Source organism: Kogia breviceps, unplaced genomic scaffold (assembly GCF_026419965.1).
Source record: "Kogia breviceps isolate mKogBre1 unplaced genomic scaffold, mKogBre1 haplotype 1 scaffold_343, whole genome shotgun sequence".
Classification (NCBI taxonomy): domain Eukaryota; kingdom Metazoa; phylum Chordata; class Mammalia; order Artiodactyla; family Physeteridae; genus Kogia; species Kogia breviceps.
In genome coordinates this window covers 1-19975 of record NW_026711782.1, presented here as the reverse complement: position 1 = coordinate 19975, position 19975 = coordinate 1, and the positions used below count along the sequence as shown (strand labels likewise).

The 19975-nt window shown below is 44.7% G+C and overlaps 1 protein-coding gene and 1 long non-coding RNA gene across 3 annotated transcripts; both read right to left on the bottom strand.

The window, feature by feature from the left end:
* Nucleotides 1-794: 794 nt before the first annotated feature.
* Nucleotides 795-3841, bottom strand: LOC131749708 (neuromedin-B). Of its 2 annotated transcripts, none has more exons than XM_059051609.2 (3): nucleotides 3614-3841; nucleotides 2811-2983; nucleotides 795-1060 (listed from the first exon to the last, which is right to left on the bottom strand). In XM_059051609.2, the coding sequence occupies exons 1-3, from the start codon at nucleotides 3768-3770 to the stop codon at nucleotides 1004-1006; spliced, it is 387 nt and encodes a 128-aa protein (XP_058907592.1). In that variant the 5' UTR covers nucleotides 3771-3841; the 3' UTR covers nucleotides 795-1003. The 2 variants fall into 2 exon arrangements, with proteins under 2 accessions (XP_058907592.1, XP_058907593.1); XM_059051610.2 differs by having other exon boundaries at nucleotides 795-1065; nucleotides 3614-3840.
* A 9216-nt stretch (nucleotides 3842-13057) lies between these two features.
* LOC131749709 (uncharacterized) lies at nucleotides 13058-13858 on the bottom strand. The gene is made up of 2 exons (XR_009333751.2): nucleotides 13769-13858; nucleotides 13058-13580 (listed from the first exon to the last, which is right to left on the bottom strand). It is a non-coding gene; the product is annotated as an uncharacterized lncRNA (long non-coding RNA).
* Nucleotides 13859-19975: the final 6117 nt, after the last annotated feature.

Genomic DNA, 19975 nt, shown 5'->3' with positions numbered 1-19975 from the left:
CCCGGGGGCGGGGCCTTAGAGGTGCCGTAGCGCCGCCGCGGACCCGCAGTACCCTTAGGGCCGGGATTCTCTGGATAAACTCTCCTGGAAACAAGACGCAAATTCAGGGATTCCCAGGATGTCAGTTCCGAGAGGGGCCTGAGGGACCAAATACACGCTCTTTATGACCGGGTATTTGCAGATTAGAGGAAAAGGCCAGATAAAATACAGGACACCCGGTTAAATTCCAATTTTAGGTAAACAACAAATAATTTTTTTCGTTTAAGTATGTCCATGAAATATTTAGGATATCTTATACGCAAATATTATTCATTGTTTATCTGAAATTCGAATATAACTGGGTGTCCTGTATTTTTATTTGCTAACTGGCAATCCCACAAGGCTAGAGAAAAGAGTAAGGGGACCTCGGGTCTGGATCCCAGCTCAGCTCTCTCCTTGGTATGTGCTGGGCACTCCCCTCAAAGCTTGGCGTGAGGATGAAATCAGGTAAGCAAAGCCCTGTGTTTGGTGTAGGTGGGAGCTTTTACAGGTGGGAAACAGGAGAGACTTGCCTCTGCCGGTAGGTGGCAGAGGCGAGAGTAGAAAAGCGCCTGGCAGAGGACCTGGCATACAGCAGGCGTTGAGTACCTGCTTCCTGAATGAGTAGGAGTCAAGAGTCAGTGCCAGACTGGTGCCACGGAGTGTCCTGGGCTCTTTGGGGCCAGCCCCATCTCACTGAACTCTGGGTCTTTTCAGTCTCCTTTCCCTCCCATCCCCTCCAACATGGGTAGAAAGAGAGGACCAGACAGTCTATGTAAAGAGCAGGGTTTTATTCACAACTTCAACAGGGAAGCAAGAAATACAGCAAGGACATCATCTGCATCTGCACTGGCGATATTCCTGGCAACCCAACCAGAAATCACAGTAACGGAGTAACAGAGATGTGAGCCCATGATTTACATCCAGATGGGGCCGCCAGGGTCCCATTCAGCACCTTCCCTGGGTGGGCACAATCTAAGCCATGTCATCTTGTCTTCCTGATTAATGGCATCACTTCTGCAGCATTTGCACCAGCACCCTCCTGTACTGAAGAGGAACACACAGAGGAATTGGCCTGGGCAGGGGGACAGATGATAGGAGCATCCTGCCATTCCTAAGTGCTAGGCATCCACAGAGGTAGGCAGGGGGAGACACCCCAGTGCCTTTCTCCCTGAAGGGCCTGGGAGGGGTCAGGATAGTGGTTTTCTCAGAATAACAGCCTTAACCTCACAGAGTGGTCCTGACAGTCAAAGGAGATCATAGAAGTAAAGTCCAAGTACCATGCCTGCCTGGCCCTGGGCCGGACAGTGTTTTTACTCCCCCACCTCCAGCTCTGCCCAAGACCTCACTTCTGAAGTCCCACCACCCAGGGCTAAGTACTGCTTCCTCTGAGATTCTCTAGTTGGTCTTCTTGTTTCAGGCCTTCGAGACCAGTGGCCCCGGATGGGACATTGTCTGCCTTCAGACTCAGCCAGCCCAAGCACCTGGCCCTTACATCTGAGGTCTCCAGAGGCTGGTGGTTCTTTCTTTTTTTTTTTTTTTTTGGCCACACTGCACGGCATGTGGGATCTTAGTTCCCCATGGGGTTGGGGATGAACCTTCTGTAGGGAATGCCCCTCCCTTCTTTCAAAATGTACATACTATATGCTAGGCACGGTGGGGGACACAAAGTTAAGTCAGCCACTGGTGCTGCCAGGAAGCTCACAGACTGGCAACAGCGCCTGTTTACTAAGTGCTTTCTATGCATTAGGCATCATGCTCAGCATGTGTCACAAATGGTCTCATTTAAGAGGAGAGGGGCACTACTGTTCCCATTTTATGGATGAGGAAGATGAGGCTTGGAGAGATTAAATGACATTTCTAAGGTCACTCAGCTACTAAGTAGCTAGCTTATGTGCCCAGCATGCTGTCACCAGAGACCCCATTCTACCACGTCACACTGCCTTCTTCACATAGCAACGAAGTACCAGGGAAGGTGGTGTGGGATGGGGACAGCGCCAGGAACAGAGAATGGAGGAGCTGCCCCTCTGCCAGGCTGGAGATGAAAGCTGGCTTGGCTCCAACTCTGGGGCCTTGAACCCCATAGGTCAGTGGTTTACAACCCAGGGTGATTTTGGCTCCCTCCCCTGTCCCCTCCCCAGAGGACCTCTGGCAATGTCTGGAGGCATTTTTGGTTGTCCTAACAGTATCTATCCATACTCTAGTGGATAGAGATGTGGGATGCAGCTAAGCTTCCTACAATGCACAGGACAGCTCCCACAACAGAGAACTGTCCAGCCCAGAATATCAAGTGCTGGCGTTGAGAAACCCTGCCACTGGTCACTGAGGCAGACGAGAGACTGGGAAGAGCACTGGTCAAGGTGAACAAGGTCTAGACTCTGTCTTGGCTGCTAACTAATTCTTTTCATCCCTTCTCTGAGCCTCAGGGTCCCAACAGGCACATACAGCGCACAGCAAAGGTGGACAGCTGGGGTGGGGCAAGTCTGTGTAGACTGGGGTGGAGGTAGGGGAAGGTCCTGCTGGAAGAAGCTGGATAATCCCAGGCTGTGACTTTAGACTGGGCAATGGGTGAGGGGAACGTCTTCCCCTACTTTTTGTTCCATGGGGCTTGCTGGGAAGGTCAGCTTTCTTTCTTCAGAATCCTCTCCGTTTGAGCTCTAGATCACAGGGAGAGCCTAGAATCGCTGACTTTCTTGGGTGGGCCTATCACACCCTGGCTGGGTACTCACACTGGAAGACCAGTGCTGGATCCAGGGGCAGCCCTGGCTGAGCCTCTCCCGGGCCTGGCTCACCTGCGTGTGAGGTGCTGGGCCACTGAGGCTCATGCCCAGAGCTTTCTTTTGCAGGAGGATCCTGAGCAGATCATGACTCAGCTGCAGTCTCTGGTCCTTCAGGGAGATGTGGGGAGCTGTCCCCAATAGCGATGGGCTGGGGGGCTCCAGACTCTTCTTGCCCATGAAGTGACCTAGAAAGGAGGTGCCGAGGCACAAGGAAGTCAGGGAGCAAGGATCCAATCCCAGTGGGAAAGCTCCCCATCTCTCCCACTTTTCAGTTCTCATGGCAGGATGATACACAACCTTCCTCCTCCTCGTCACCAGGAGCCACAAAGACTGCGGGTGGTGGCAAAGCCTGTACCTCAGCTTTTCCTGAGCAGATAGATGGGGTGGAGGGCATGGCACAGCTGGAAGGAGGGTGGGATGCCCCAGGGCCAGGAAGAAACTCTGCCAGTTGTGCTGTCTGCTTAGAAGAGGGATAGGGAACGGCAGAGAAGGAAGTGGAGAACAAGAGGTGTCTGGAAGGTGGAGGTGCAGAGAGAAGACACATCAGAGGTTAGAAGATTCAGTAGAGTCTTGTCTAAGAGAAGGGGCACGGGCTGGCAGGTAGATTTAGGATCCAGCCCCAGCTCTGCTTTAAACTGGCTGGGTGAGTGATTTAACCAAGTCATTGGGTCTGGGTCTCAAGTTCCCCATCTGTTAGATGAGTTCCAGGGTCCCCTCTAGCCTGGACACTAGTGTCCATGGCTGAGGAGAGGCCAGAGAAGGAAAATGGGGTCAAAGCAGGGTGTGGGGCGCTTGCCCGAACTGTGAAGACTTACCGGTGGCCCAGAGATTGCCCCGCGGGTGCCCTCGGATCTTGCTGGCCCGGCTGCGGGGCTCCCGGAGATCCCAGCTAAACGGGGCGGCGCCGGCAGCGATCAGAGCGAAGAGCAGAAGGCCTCCGAGCAGCCGAGCGCCCCGCGCCCTCAGAGTCATGGCTGGGTGCCGGCTGCGCCTCTGTTCAGGTGCACTTAGCCGCGGCTCAGGTCCCTGACGCGCGCCTTCCTTCCTTTTAAACCCGCGCCCCTGGGGGCGGAGCCTGCCCGAAGAGCCCGCCCCCGGCGCGCTCGCTGCCGCTCCTGTCCCGCCCTCCTCCGACCCTCTTGTCCTCGCCAGCCCTTGGGCGGGGGTCTCGGTCAGTGGCCCCCTCCACAGCCCGCAAGGTCTCACTCCTAATCCCACGTGGGCACCGCTTCCTCAGGGCGTTCGGGCCCAAGCCCGCCACCTTCAAGCTGGGGACCTGGGCAAAGCCGGCTCCCCTGGCCCTCCCTCACCGCTCCCAACGGCTTTAGGCCAACGAGCGGTTCCTTCACCTCTGAGCCTCTTTCTAAGGGTAGAAAAGGGGGCGAGGACGCCTCCTGTGTAACACAGGCATTACAGTGCCCAGCGTAGTGCCAGGCACCAGAAGAGCTCCATAAAATGCCAGTCGGCCCTTCCCTCCTGGGGATTCTGACCGGGTTCACCCAGCTCTCTGCATTCTCACAGACGGCACTCAGCAGGTGCTGTGGAAATTACAGCAGGTGCTCAGGGTAGGAGTGCAGAACGATGGATGGCCGAGCCCACCCCACCCCCACCCCCCACCCTCCCCCCACAAATGGGCGCCCAGCTTGGGAGAGACTGGCTTATCAGTTGGCCAGGAGGCAGATCTTTGGGTCAGGGAAGTGAAAAGCACACTGGACCAAGAGTCCATATACAAGCTGTGTGACCTCACTGACCCTCACCTTCTTCAATTGTAAAATGGCAATAACCACATTGCCCTATTTTTAATAGTTTTACGTTTTTTGGCCCAATTATTTTGTGGCAGGAAGCAACAGTCCTATAGGACTCCCTCTCAAAGTCAGCACTCTCCTCCAAAGGAGCTGTCCAGACTTGTCTTGGAAAGAAATTTTAGGTCAGTGGCAGCACTTAATGAATAGAAGACACTGTGTTCCAGAATAATACATTTATTTTTGCTTAAATGTTTACTAAACACCAATGTTCAGAGCACTATGCCAGGGACAGGAGGGCAGGGACACAAAAGATAGTGCCCTGTTCCCAGAGGAGTTTACCATCTCATTAGAGAGACAGAGTACAAAAGGAGTGAATGATGGAGGAGCAGGGTACTGACCAACCCCTGGGCCCTGGACTCTTCTCAGAAACACTGCACAGTGTGGCTATGACTGAACCTACTCCCCAGTCTGGCTTAAAAACGGTACTTGCTATTATTACTCTTGCCGTATCTAGCTCAGCAAGGCCTGCTAGCTCTGTGGATCACCATCTTAAAAGGGGAAGCGTGTATGATAAGCTAGTTGTCATGCTGAGCTCCCAGAAACCACGACACACAGGACAAGGACACTCCATTTCTGGCCCAGGCTTTTTTCCCAATCTCCTTGCTTCTCATCTCCCACCCTGGCATTTACACCTCTCTCTATTCTTGTCACTGCTTAGCCATGGTGTACAGATAATAGCTCTTATCACCTTCCCATAATAATCATTCCCTTTTCAACCCCCTCCCTCTCCTCTGCATCAATCACAGCACCCATCCTATCTTCGCTGGTCCCCGGTCATAGAAATTAGGAGGTGGTACTGAGTGCTGCCTCACTTAAATGCTTGAAGGAATCTTATTTGGTAGGTTTATCTCTCATTTTATAGCTGGAAGCTGGCTCAGAGGTTGAGTCACTTGCCCAGATGTCACACTGGAATCAGACTTAGGGTCTGTTCAGATCACTCTGTCAGGCCCCCAGAGTCATCAGGGACAGATAGATGCTGCTTTCCCTAAACCACACCCACTCCAGTTTTACCTTTCCATTTAAATATCAAGTTGGTTTAGATTTCTCAAGGGGGAGAGGGAGCAGGCACTGACTGAGAGTTTCACCTTTCTTCTGCAGGTGACCCTGGGACCTTGGTTCTGCTCTGACAGGTTCATTTATACTTAAGCAAGCCTCCTCTGACATAGCCTGCACTCACAGCTCCAACCACAGCTGTGAAAATGACCCCAGATGCCCCTAGGATCATTTTATCTGTCAGCCTAGCACAGGAAAAAAGGGGCCTCCGAGGACCCTGGGGAAAGAAGCAGGGCAGCAGCTCCACAGCCAACTATCAAACACTGTCCCAGGAATGTGAAGCATCAGGCACTGCAGAGAGGCGGGCTTGCCCAAGACAGCACTTCCAAGTTGGATCCCTCATGGAGTGCTGGGCTGAGTTTAGAATGAGGATCTCAACTGCAGACTGCCTGTTCTCCAAGTCCTCTCTCCCACCAGGAAGAATGACAGTGAATCACATGCACGTGCATGGAGAAGCTCTTCAGAGCTCACTCTTTTTAATAAATAAATTTATTTATTTATTGGCTGCGTTAGGTCTTCATTGCTGTGCGCGGGCTTTCTCTAGTTGCGGCGAGCAGGGGCTACTCTTCATTGAGGTGCGCAGGCTTCTCATTGCCGTGGCTTCTCTTTGTTGCGGAGCATGGGCTCTAGGCACGCAGGCTCAGTAGTTGTAGCTCGCGGGCTTAGTTGCTCCGCAGCATGTGGGATCTTCCCGGACCAGGGCTTGAACCCGTGTCCCCTGCATTGGCAGGCGGATTGTTAACCACTGAGCCACCAGGGAAGTCCCCAGAGCTCACTCTTGACCCTCTGAGGTTTCTACAACATTCAAGGACATTCACAGATGATGTAGAGAAGATTCAAAGGACAACCCAAAAGAGGATTAAGGGGTGAAAGATACACAGCAAATCCTCTTATAACCAACACCAACAAAACATTTAAACTGCACCATGTTTTTAATTAAAAATTGCTCGAAATAAAGGACATATATACTGTTTGCTATATTTCATTAAATTGGAATCAATTACAAATAATGTCTTTTCATAGCTGAATCTTTTTTGTTATTGTTTTCCAAAAGCACTTACATGCATGCTCCTTTGATCACCAACACTATTTTGATGTAGTCAAGACTAGTATTATGCCCATTTAATAGATGAGTTAACTCAAGTAAAAGCAAGTTAGCTGCAGACAAACTAAACAAATGGAGAAAACCAGAGTGTAGACATCAAACACATGAAAGGTACAGAGAACAAACGAGAAAACAAAAAGCAGAAATTTAAATTAGACATAAATGAGCCTAGAGAAAAAGGATGACAGACCTATTAGAGCTGCTCAGAATAGGATGGTGTAAAATCACTCTTCTGGCAAACCTCTGAGCACAGATCCCAACTGTATGGGTTGTGGAGAGAAAGAGAAATATCCTGGGGTATCTCAGGTCCTGCTCTTTAGTTTCAGAAAGGGGAAGGGGCTGTAGAATCAGGAGAAGAGTGTAATCTTTAAGAGAGGAAGAAAAGAATCAGGGATATTTGCTGCAATTTCACAAAGTCAGAGGGAACACGTAGGAACTAGTTAGAATATAAGAACATTAACCATTGATAAGGAACTATTTCAGAAACTTAAATTGCCAAAATACAAAAAAAAATTTTAAGGCAATATTCAAAAGAAAAGAGAAGATACATCTAATGAGAAAGTGATGACGATGCCAACAGTGGCTAAGAAAGCTAAGCAGCTGCTGCTCAGCTAAATGGCACAGACGCTCAGGGAAGTTATGAAAACCTAACCAAGTGAGAAGCCCCAGGCCCAGCATTCATAAGATTATTTGGGTTTAACAGTCAGGTACTTCAGGGGGCATTTCAGTAACTGAAAGAAATAATCTTTAAACTCCAAAGATGTTTAAATGCTTGGAAATCTGCCTGAGAATCTCCCTATTTCTAGGGAGATTTACTAATCTGAGCAAATCCATGAAAGAACAACCTAGGGCTTCTAAAGAAGAATACCCAAGGGCCTTGCAATTGTGGGGTTTATTGCAAATAAGAGTCTCATTAGATTTTATAAAGGTAGAAGAACTGGGTATGACACCCAGCATTGTGAGGTGATAAAAGCAAGACTTCTGGCTCTGCCATCCATGGACCAGAAGATCCTGAGCAAATCTCTTAACTTCTAGTTTCTCTCTTTTGTAAAATAGAGTTATTCTGAGGACTAAAGGAGAAAAAATAAAAATCTGTTATAAATTCAAAAGCATTTAGCAGAGCACTGGAAAATTCTAAGTACTCAGTATTATTAGCTGGATCCTAGGAAAAGCAAAGCCTGCTTTAAATGTGAAGCCCATTACAGGGAAAAAAGATTCCCTGGATAGCAGCTAAGACCATGGTGTTGACACAACAGTCAACAAAATGCCTTGGCAAAATGCCTATTACATTGTGACTTGTTTGATAAACTAAAATGCTGGCGTATCTACCTCAACTATTGACCAATTCCAAGAAATGTGTTCTATAGAGCATTCTCTCTTTTCTTGCTTAAATACGTTGTCAGGTTGACAACTCTGATCAAACCTTCATGCTAGCTGATTTACTTCCTTGCCTGATCTAAGTCCTGAGTACAAATTATTTTAACTAGACTCCTTGAATTAAAGCTGGGATCCAGCTTAGCAATCTAAATAAACCGGCCATTTAAAGTAAGGGTTCTACAGAAATGATTCTTGATGGAGAGTAGGTGGCATTCCAGAAACTCCTAAACTCCAGAAACAAGGATCTATAATTTGAAAGTCATATTGAATATAACTGTATATAAGAGATGAGTAACTAACGTTTTTATAATGCAAACTTAAGAAAAAGCAAGATACAATATTCTTGGCTGCTAAGGATAAGAGGCTGTATATAACAGACCTGAGAGGAGGTTTACCAGAATGGAGAAGAGGTATGAAATTTTGTTTCTTATAAAAGAACATGAGTTTTTAAAGATTAAGGAACACTGTTCTACAGGAAAACTAACTGAAGGTTCCTGGCTGATTAGATGGGTAGCTGATCTTTTGTGAGGTGGCTTTCTGCAGAAGTAGCCAAACTATACCTATACTAAAGGAACATTCTCTGAAACAGCTCTATGAAAATCATTAGGCTAATTATATAGAGATTATTGCATAACATTACACGTCCTTGCAGTGAGGTCCCAGAAGAGAAATTTCTTGATCTTCAGATATCATTACAAGTTTTAAAAAATTTCCATTTTATACCCATTCCATGAAGCATAGACATTAGCCCCTAAGGAGTTGAGAACTGATGCTATGCATCTCCTTCAGCAGACAACAGAATCTTTTGATGCGTCTTGTAGGTACTAATCTAACCTTCGATTTTATCCTTTTCTCCTCCCATGCTTATTTCAACACCAGATTCTTCAGTTGTTTTATATTTTATCACATAGTACTGGATATATATATCTTTTTGAGTCACTCCAAATCCTTTTTGGAACAAAGCAGTGTATAAATAAATCTAAAATGTATAAAAGTACTGTGATAGGGACTAAGGGATATACAAGGATGAATTAGAAGCTGGCCCTGTCTTAATACCTTCAAGGAGCTAGTTGCGGAGCAGGACACAAATAAGACAAACCACTCTGAGGGCGATGAACAAAGTACTGAGTAGGCAGCACCGAGAAGGAAGCACTATATACTTGAGATCTTGTTTGAGAATTAAAAAAACCCCTCTTTGAGCTCCCTGTGAGTCTCTAACGTTGCACTTATGATCCTACGTGGAAAGATTTCTTTACACGTTGCCCCTATTGAGGCACTGAGTTCCTGGCAGAGGAGGGACCCTGCCTTACTCATCTTTGTATCCCCAGGGCCTGGCCCAAAATCTGGCACAGAGTAGATGCTCAATAAATGCCTCCTGAATGAGAAAGCTTTTAGCAAGTAGAGAAGTAAGCATGCATTCCAGGCAGGGAGACCTAGCATAAGCAAAGACTGGATGTCTGTATAGTGAAACCAATATCAAGGGTATGAGAACTTGGGGTCTGCTGGGAGCTGAGGTTGGAAAATTCCTGAGGGCCTAGAATGCTACATAACTTGGAAGGCAATGTCCTCACTATTTTTTGATAACCCCTGCATATTCTAGTTCCTAACACCTCTTGGTTACACAGAATTCTTTCTACATACAGACTCACCATAATTACCTGTGAAGGGTCATATTTGTTTATTTCTGAAACTTCTCTGGTATTACTTATGGTTATAGTAAGGGAGACTAGTGACAAAGATATACCTGGCCAGAAAACAGCTTGAGTAGGCCATCCCGACTAAGGAGCATCTTGAGGAAGGAGGACAATCCAGTTAGCCAGCTAGAATTTCTGAAGCTCAACAGTGATAAATGTCATAACAAAGGTACCCTCAGAACCTGGGGTAGCTCCCACACCTGAGGAGTTATTAAGACTTGGTAACACCCTTATGCAAATGACCAAGAAATGCACTCAGGGATAACAGAGCCTTTATTCCAAGCCTAGGCTCTTTGATAAGCCTGTCACTCCCTAAGAAAAGTGACAAATGCCAATATTTTTCGCACTAAGAGAACAGGAGAAGAGACCAAGGACACACATACAAAAGAAGAAAACAGGGTTAACATCAAAAATTCTAGAAAGGCAACATGCTGTTTTAGATGGAACCATAGGGAGATAAAGTTTTTAGATTTAAATTTGGCAAGACCAAGATAAGGTACTTACTAAATAACAGGCAAATACAAATCACTTTAATGATTCATATGCTTTGCTCCAGAATAACAGCACAACAATGCTACCCTTAGTTACTGCCCCTGGTTCCAATGCATGATTATACTGAACATTTAATATATGCTGCTAGATGCTACTGGGAAAAGAGTATGGTGTCTATAAAACGGGGCTCCTGAACTGGAGTAACTAACAATCTGATGAGGAAACTTGAATCCAGATCCACAAACTTAACACAAATAGCATAAGTCTGCAAATGCTGAGTGACAGAGAAAGAACAATTACTTTGTGAAGAAAGTGAGACTCAGACAAGCAGAAATGAGAGTGTAAGATAATATAAGGGAAAACATAGTGGTATAGCAAAGGCTGCTTCATGTTAGCTGAATTCAAAGTTTGAACTTCAAACGTAGGTAATATGTAGGGTAAATACAAAATTTATGGTCCAAAAAGATATTTTTTAAAGGTGAAAGGAGTAGTAAAATGAACTAACAGGTGGAAATGATCTAAAATAGGTACAGACTGCCATGTTACAGGAAAACTGGGACATAAAGACACACAAGCAACAGGGAGCCCCTGAGTATGTTTCTGGATTCGGGGGATGGCAATGAGAATGGAATGACAGGGGTAGATGTTGGCTTTTAAGTGACTAAATATGGTAAGAAAATGAAAAAAATCTAGGTGAATACTCCTTCAAAGGAAAGTGTAAATTTGGAGGGGAAGCTTGCAGGAACTGCTATGAGCTTAAGTTTAAAGATTGGACAATCAACTGGAAGTGTCCAGTGGGAACAGAGAGTATATAACTGAGGACAGGCACTTGGAGATAAGCTGTAGAGACTAATGAGAGTGGATGACTAACAGCCAACTGAGAATCCCATTATTATGTTCTCATTTGAAGTTTTATCAATTCTCATCCTCTTCCATTCCCTTCACTCACAATGGTTAAACCCTCCTAACTTCCCACTTGCCCTGTGAAATCTCAAAGAGCTTATAATTCCATTAAAACACCAAATTAAACATCTCTGGCATTTCTTACATTTCCTAAGAGCTCTGAAATACATTATATTTACTGGGACTTCCCTGGCAGTCCAGTGGTTAAAACTCCGCACTTCCACTGCAGGGGCACAGGTGCAATCCCCGGTTGGGAACTAAGATCCCACAAGCCGCTTGGCATGGCCGAAAAAAAAAAAAAACCAACTCACAGACACCACATTATATTTACTAATAAAATCTCCCAGTTTTAAGTCTTATGTTTTAGCACTAAACTAGACAAAATAAAAACTGGGAACACAGTACCTCTCTCCACAAATAATCTTTTTATTTTTGGCCATTAGAGTGATTGAAATATTTTTAAATGATCTGGTTACTTTTCAGAGAATTTAGCTGTTGCTTCAAACTAGAGCATCCAGCAAAGGAGGAAAAACAGTAAATTTACAAAACTGGGTGTGAAAATATGCAAGTGAGGAAAATATTAACATTTCTCTCCCAACAAGTGTAACAGGAGGAGAAATCTGGACAGCGGAGGATACAAGCACAAGGATGTTTACCCTCTGGCAAGCTAGGATCACAAAGAACTTTGGGATACCAACCTTTGCCAACAGAACACACACTGCTTCTCCCCCAGAGAAGTCTCTGAAAGGCTGGTACAAAAACAGCCAGGGCACCATTTAGGCTGAACAATTAACCCTGTCATCTGCAGGTTACTAGGAGGGGAAAATGGAGGAAGCAGCAATTTTCGGCCACACACGGAGGTGGGAGTGGGGGGCATTTCAGCACTCTCCTTGGCTCATGAGAAAACATAAGCATGATACAGGCCTCGAAGACAGGTTCAAGAAGCACCTGTCAGCAATAATTTGCCAAGTTTCATACTCTGTTGATATCACTAAGAGCCCATATCCAAAGTTTGAAGGCTAAAGCCTGGATAATGGATTTAGGATGGCCCATCTCTACAGGGGAGGGTTTCAAAAGATTAACTGTCCCTATTCTCATTCTATTAGCATTAAAGTACGGGCTGATTTCCACTTCAGTTGAACAAATAATAGAAACCATTCATTTAGCCCAACATTTTGCTTACTTTGAGATTTCACGCTAATACAAAAAGAGAACAGAAAGGATTAGGAGTATTTTGTGCTTTAAACACATTGAGTTACCCCACGCTCCCTATTTCCCTGTCTCAATATTAAAAGAAAAAAACACAGGTGGGCTTTGCCTTTACTACTTTAAACCTTCCCTTCTTTAAGTCTGCATTAGAGAAAAGGAAAGTCAGTCACCTACAAGAAAAGGTTCAGGCAAATTAGAGTCTAAAGAAAACAAGTAGCACACTTGCCCTCCAGCACCTTCCTCATGCCTCCCCAGATGCTAACACTCACTACCATCTCGTAGAAAGAGCTGAGAACATCTCAAGTGTAGAAAAGATTATGAGTCTACAGTAAAGTGAGATTTTCTGAACCTCTCAGCAACCAGCTGGGTTTAAACACATCTGAGACCCCCTAATGAAGAATCAATTTTATGACTGAGAGATTTCTTACGAATATCAATGGCTACTTTTGCGTCACAAAAACAAAAACAAAACAAACAAAAACCAGTTGTTAGTATTAGGACAACCTTCTTGGCTGAAGAATTGTTCACATCAAAGCCTGTATCTCCCCAAGGGCACTAAGAAACAGCACAGGAAAGCAAATATCAAAAGCTTTCCCAACAAACAAAGTCAGGGATAAGGGGTTTCGATATGCAAAGTCTTTTATTTAAAATTTTGAAAAGTTAAGACGACGACCACCTCAGTATATGCCATTCCCATTATAAGGAGGAATGACAGTTTCAAACTCGTGCAGAGCTGCATTTTCATTTACAGACTCTGTAGGCACTTTAGAAGTGAAGCTTGGCTTCAAAATACAAACACTGGGGGCTTTGGCTCAACCTTTTAATATAAAAAATTCACTGATGTACAAAAATGCGAAAGTGTGACAATGACAACATATGAAATCCTGTGATTGAAAGTCCCCTCAAGTGCACGCTGTGGTGCACATGCACCCGCCCACACGTACTCTGCCGTGGAAACATAAACTAATGCAAATCAGTGCTACCAAGAAGCGCCAACATGTGTTCTCCATTCCACCAACCACAGATTGATATCTACTCCAAACATTCAGGAACAAAAAGTACAGCATCTTCCAGGAACAGCAAGGCAGACTTCTTACTCACGATGGACCAGCACAAATAAACCCAGCAAAAATAGTACTGCATACTAGAAAACAAACACAGAACCACAAGTCAGAGAAGCTTTTAAAAGTTCACAAATCCTCAGAGTTAATTAACAAACTGGCCTTTGTGACCATGATAAATCACTAAACTATCCAACTGGTCTCCCATCTTTTAACTGTAATCCATTTAACAGTTTCCAAACTTAATGAAACATACAGTACAGGATCTTACCTTAAATTTAGGATAGTCATTCATGAGGATCGTCACAATCCCAATATAAGGAACGAATCTAAACAAACAAACAAAAACCTGATCATCACAGAACTTTCTAAGTAGCTGTTGCATTTACTGAACATTCTCAGTATCTTCCATAGAATACTGATTTTCAGCTCACAAAATCCATTTGTATATACTGTCCTATTAGACCCTTTCAACAGCCCATGTGATAGGGAAGTTAGGGGTATAGCCATTTTATAGATGAGGAAACAGTTGCCCATGCACAAGGTAGATGGTGGAACCAGTACCAGATCTGAGGTCTCTGACCTCTAGTTTGTGACTCTAATGCCACATGCTGATTCAGTGTTAGGGGTTGGGTCTGTTGTTATAACCTGTGGAGAGCTGTCAATCTAGTTGGGGAGACAAGGCAAACACAGCCAGAACATTACAAGGTACTTCATGTTAAGTGTCCAAAAAGTGAGTGTACAGCTCTATTATAGTACTTAAGATTTCACCACACTCGCCTCTCACCATTGTGGCCTCTCCTGTTGCAGAGCACAGGCTCCGGACGCGCAGGCCCAGCGGCCATGGCTCACAGGCCCAGCCACTCCGGGGCACGAACCCGCATCCCCTGCATCGGCAGGTGGACTCTCAACCACTGCGCCACCAGGGAAGCCCCGACCCTCTCATTTTTTAACCACCTGTAATCTGGCTTTGGCTCTCTTAATCCTGAAACTTCTAGAACAGTTTAAATCACTGTATGCAGAAGACCAATCTCAGCTCCTATCTTCCTTTCCATCTCCGCAGCACTTGACTTTGATGACCAAAACCTTGCCCTTGAAATCTTTCTCCTTGGTTTCTGTAACATACCAGTCTCTTTCTCTACCTACCTCTTGGTTACTACACCTCTGTTTTTTCACTAGCTCTTGCTTTCCTCTTGTCACTAAAGTTTGTCCCCTCAAACTAGGTAAAACCACTTGTTAAATAATCTCATATCACCTCATATATTTCCTTTGAAGTCTTCATCATGAGTTTAATTACAGAATTAGTTGCCTAACTAGCTGGATAGTGTCTCTCTCCCCTACTAGACTCTAAGCTCTATAAAGGCAGAAACAGTGCCAATCTCTTCCCCACTGTATCTTCAAGGCTAAACTTGACACTTGACACATAGCAGGCATCCAGTAAATACTGCCTGATTGAATGCTGGAATATCCAGGTCTCTTTTCTCTTTCCCTTGGGGATCTCACTTCCTTCCGGGACTTCAATTCTCCCCTCAAAACAAAAGACTCTTCAACATCACAAGAATTCAGGGCAGAGACAGATGTGGGAAGAAATAGCAGTTAGAAATGCACAACTTTCTTTTTTCTCTTCCTCTTCTACTGTTGGATTCCAGAGTGGACTGGGTGATACCATCCTAGAGCCTGTCCTAGAGAAGGGAGGTTGACCTTTGCATACTTTAAAATATCCCAGATACTTTTATTCAGGGCACCCACAACCTTTGTACACACCAAAGGTACACAAACAGAAATTACCTCCTATATAACACCTCTAACCATCAGAGGCTTAGGCAATCTTGAAAAACAGAAGTTTTGTCTTTGGTGCATTTTACTTCCTTTTAAGAGCTCCTCTTACTTCCCGTCTCCTGTCCTCACCCCATCCTGCCCCTCTCCCTCTGGCAGTACTACACAGACTCATCTCTCCCTCCCCATCCCCAAACTCCCATTTGCATAAGTTGATCTTTCTTAAAACCTACACCTCCATTGTGAGAATCAATTGGACAGCTCATTAAAAATGCAGATTGCGGACTTGCCCAGTGGCATAGTGGTTAAGAATCCGCCTGGCAATGCAGGGGACACGGGTTTGAGCCCTGGTCTGGGAAGATCCCACATGCCGCAGAGCAACTAAGCCTGTGCGCCACAAATACTGAACCTGCGTTCTAGTGCCCACGAGGCACAACTACTGAAGCCCACACTCCTAGAGCCCGTGCTCCGCAACAAGAGAAGCCACCACAAAGAGAAGCCCGTGCACCACAACGAAGAGTAGCCCCTGCTTGCCGCAACTAGAGAAAGCCCGCGTGCAGCAACTAAGACCTAACGCACCCAAAAATAAATAGATAAATAAAAATTTTTTAAAGTGCAGATTGCTCTATCTTCCCAGATTTACTGAGTCAGAGCACCTCTGGAAGGTCGGGCCCAAATGACGCTTCTGCACATTAAAGTACAAGAAGCACAGTTCTAGCAAGCAAGATGTATAGAACAGGCATGTGGTGACAAATCATATCCCCTTTTAGGGCCCATGCTTTAGTTTCAACCCCTGGGACCTCTAAGAGCTGAAAAGTAACAGTCACTACAGAATGGCCTAGCTAGGCTCTAGGAGAGTAGATAAAGGTTTTCTATATTTTTAATACACATATTTTTTCTTTTTAATGCAACAACTCTATTTCTTTTGTCTCACTTATAACATCTTCATAAAAGCAACAGTTTCCAGTCTTTCAGAAGGAAAATCATCTAAATTTAAGAACACAAAGGCAAATGCCTTACAGTAAAATGTAGATTAAAACCTATAAAAGCATCTGTAACTTCTACTAAAACAACATCAGGGGCTTCCCTGGTGGCACAGTGGTTAAGAATCCTCCTGCCAATGCAGGGGGACACGGGTTCAAGCCCTGGTCTGGGAAGATCCCACATGCCGCGGAGCAACTAAGCTCGTATGCCACAACTACTGAGCCTGTGCTCTAGAGACCACAAGCCACAACTACTGAGCCTGTGTGCCACAACTACTGAAGCCTGTGCACCTGGAGCCCGCGCTCCTCAACAAGAGAAGCCACCGCACCGCAACGAAGAGTAGCCCTCGCTCACTGCGACCAGAGAAGGCCCACACATAGCAATGAAGACCCAACGCAGCCAAGAATAAGAAAATAAAAATCCTTAAAAAAATTTTTTTAAATAAATAAAACAACATCAGACTGCTAATTCTGGCCTGATGATCAATCAGCAGCCATGCTCATGGGTAGAAACTTTCACTGTTACCTCCATACAATGATATCTAGGCTCAAAGAACCACAATGATCACATAGTCTGCTTATGGGTTATCCATGGAAACATTCCCCCCGCAAGGTGGTTTTTCCTTGACCACCATAAGTGTGAAATAGAAGCAACTTGATCTTTAGGAGTAATAGAAGCAAAACATAAGGTTGCCAGAATATGACAGGCAGTCCAAAGTCAAACAAAAGATTTAATTACCTACACTACTGTTTTCCTCCATGGACACAGACAGTCAAGAGTTGCTAATCAAGTGCATAATGCTGCTATCATCAGTCATCTTAAATTCAAATCAGTTGCACTTTTTCCCTACTGAGTTCAGATAAACTCTGCTAAAGCAGAGTTGATAATAAGCAGAGGTTTAAAATAAGTAAAACAAATGCCATCCACAAAGCCAACCTCAACACCTGCCTGTGGCAAGTTAACATCTAGAAGGTACAGTAGGGGTAAATACATGTCCCTGGGAGTTCTTGGGATCAAAGCTGCTGCTCAGAAAGGAGCCTCAGAAGTAAGAACTATCTGATGCTCTGGGTGAAAATAATGTCAGATGTCAAAAGGGATCTACGTCTGGGAAGTTTGGACCCCAGTAGCTGCCTTAAAAAGGATCATTGTTTCTATCCCGGAATGGTCTGTTTCAAGCTAAGTAAAAAGTACATTTTAAAAGACTCCTCCAGGACTTCCCTGGTGGTCCAGTGGCTAAAACTCCATGCTCCCAATGCAGGGGGCCTGGGTTTGATCCCTGGTCAGGGAACTGGATGCCACATGCGTGCCGCAACTAAGAGTTAGAATGCCACAACTAAAGATCCCGCACGTGGCAACAAAGATCCCATGTGCCACAACTAAGACCAGACGCAGACAAAAAAAAAAATTAAGTAAATAAAAGCCTCCTCCATAAAACTGATTTCAGTCAACAGAGAGCTCAATTACTCTGCTCCTTCCTTTATTTTTATTCTTCTTTTTGCTGTCAATATTTCTCTATTCCCTGATCTTCTGCCAGGCTTTCATCCTTCTTTCCTGTTGCTTTCTACTCGTCTTTGACTAACAGGTTCTCTTGTGTTTTTCAACTACCTGAATTTAGAAAGAATCTCCCTTATTCTTAGTTGGTTCAGCATTAGTTTCACTTTCTAAAAGTGTTTTATTACATGCTATAACATGAATGAACTTTGAAAACATTATGCTAGGTGAAAGAAGCTGGACATATTGTAAGACCACATATTGTAAGATTCTGTTTATATAAAATGTCCAGAACAGGCAATCCATAGAGACAGGAAGTAGATTAGTGGTTGCCAGGGGCTGAAGGGAGAAGGGGATGCGGAGTGACTGCAAATCAGTACTAAGTTCTCTTTTTGGGGTGAGGAAATGTTCTGGAATTAAACAGTGGTGATGGTTTTACAACTTTGTGACTATAATAAAACTCGCTGTACTGTACACTTTAAAAGGGTAAATTTTATATCCTAATATATGTGAATTATATTTCAATAAAAAATTGTTTAAACTTGTTTTTATTTAGGGCTTTAGGCTTCAGTGTAAAATTTTTTAGTGTGCAGCTGTCTGAAAAAAAAATTTCCAAGGTTTGGGTACAGTCTGACTCTGAAATATAGCTTAGCATTTTATAAACAGAATTTTCACAAAAGGAGGTGATGTGCCTCATTATGAGTCAAGGTAAGTGGTGACATAATCAATGGAAAGTGAATTTGTACAGTTAAGATTCTGTGCTCCTGCTGTTCATGTCCCAGATGTTTATACTTCATGGAAAGTTACTTAATTCAGAAAGTACCAGACTATAACATTTTTTAAATTAACAGCCAGAAAAAGGCCTATAACTTTCAATGTTGGGATTTTAGAAATAACACTGTACATAGTTTGGGACTTTAAAAAAATTCTTTAGAAAGGCAAGTTACTTGAGTAAAAGGAAGCCTGGTTCCTCCACCCTTCCATAGGATGATGCATGTTTTTACCCAAACAGGGGACCAGAATGAGCAGACAGAGCTGCACTAAACACCTAAGAATCAAGATCCAGATAAAGGGACCCTCTGGGAGGAGTACAAATAAAACTGTACAGCAAAATTTGTCCAAAGCCTTAAAATATGCTTATGTTTCACCAGGTCATTCCAAGTATAAGAATTTACTGTGAAAAATAATTGGGCAGAGGCACTGAGATATATGTAACAGGGATGCTCATCATAACACTGTTCACAATCAAAGGCATCTGACAATAAGAGACTGGCTAAATAAAAATAGTCTTTCCACACAGTGGAGTAACATACAGATTTGAAAATGATGATATGGAAATAAATCTTTTGATTTATAGATACTAATAACATTGGAGGATAAAAAAGAGGTTATAAGCAGTGTGACCATTCTCTCCCCATAAACAAAATGTGTTTATGTATACACACTTATACATTAAGATCTGCATCTTTACACATATCGGCTAAAAGAACACAAACCAAAAAATTAAAAATTTATGGAGGAACTGAAAGGAAAGAAATGACTTTGCTTTTTTTTTTTTTTTGCGGTATGCGGGCCTCTCACTGTTGTGGCCTCTCCTGTTGTGGAGCACAGGCTCTCGATGTGCAGGCTCAGAGGCCATGGCTCACGGGCCCAGCCGCTCCGTGGCATGTGGGATCCTCCCGGACCGGGGCACGAACCTGTGTCCCCTGCATCGGCAGGTGGACTCTCAACCACTGCGCCACCAGGGAAGCCCCCGACTTTGCTTTTTGATGACTGTTATTTCCTTATGTTTCTACAAGAATCTGTACATTTGCAATTAAAGGAAAAACAAAAAGACTCTAAGAGGCTGATATTAGCAGCACCTTAGGAACTGAGGGAAATGGGGACTATCACTTCTCAGAAGCACTGACAATCTAATTTGAATTATAAAAGTATGTTTAGCTCCATCATAGGAAATCAAGTTCCCTTGAACTGGAGGTGTGCACAAAAAACCAGGTCTGGGGCTTCCCTGGTGGCACAGTGGTTGAGAATCCGCCTGCCGATGCAGGGGTCACGGGTTTGTGCCCCGGTCCGGGAAGATCCCACATGTGGCGGAGCGGCTGGGCCCGTGAGCCATGGCCGCTGAGGCTGCGCGTCTGGAGCCTGTGCTCTGCAACGGGAGAGGCCACAACAGTGAGAGGCCCGCGTACCACAAAAAAAAAACCCCAAAAAACCAGGTCTGCCGAAG

Bases quoted from the DNA above. Each gene is read 5' to 3' on its own strand.
- LOC131749708 (XM_059051609.2), bottom strand. From the start codon at position 3,770: ATGACTCTGAGGGCGCGGGGCGCTCGGCTGCTCGGAGGCCTTCTGCTC. The intron at 2,984-3,613 runs GTAAGTCTTCAC...CCTCCTTTCTAG, and splicing joins GGGCAATCTCTGGGCCACCG to GTCACTTCATGGGCAAGAAG. The intron at 1,061-2,810 runs GTGAGCCAGGCC...TCTTCAGTACAG, and splicing joins GCCCAGCACCTCACACGCAG to GAGGGTGCTGGTGCAAATGC.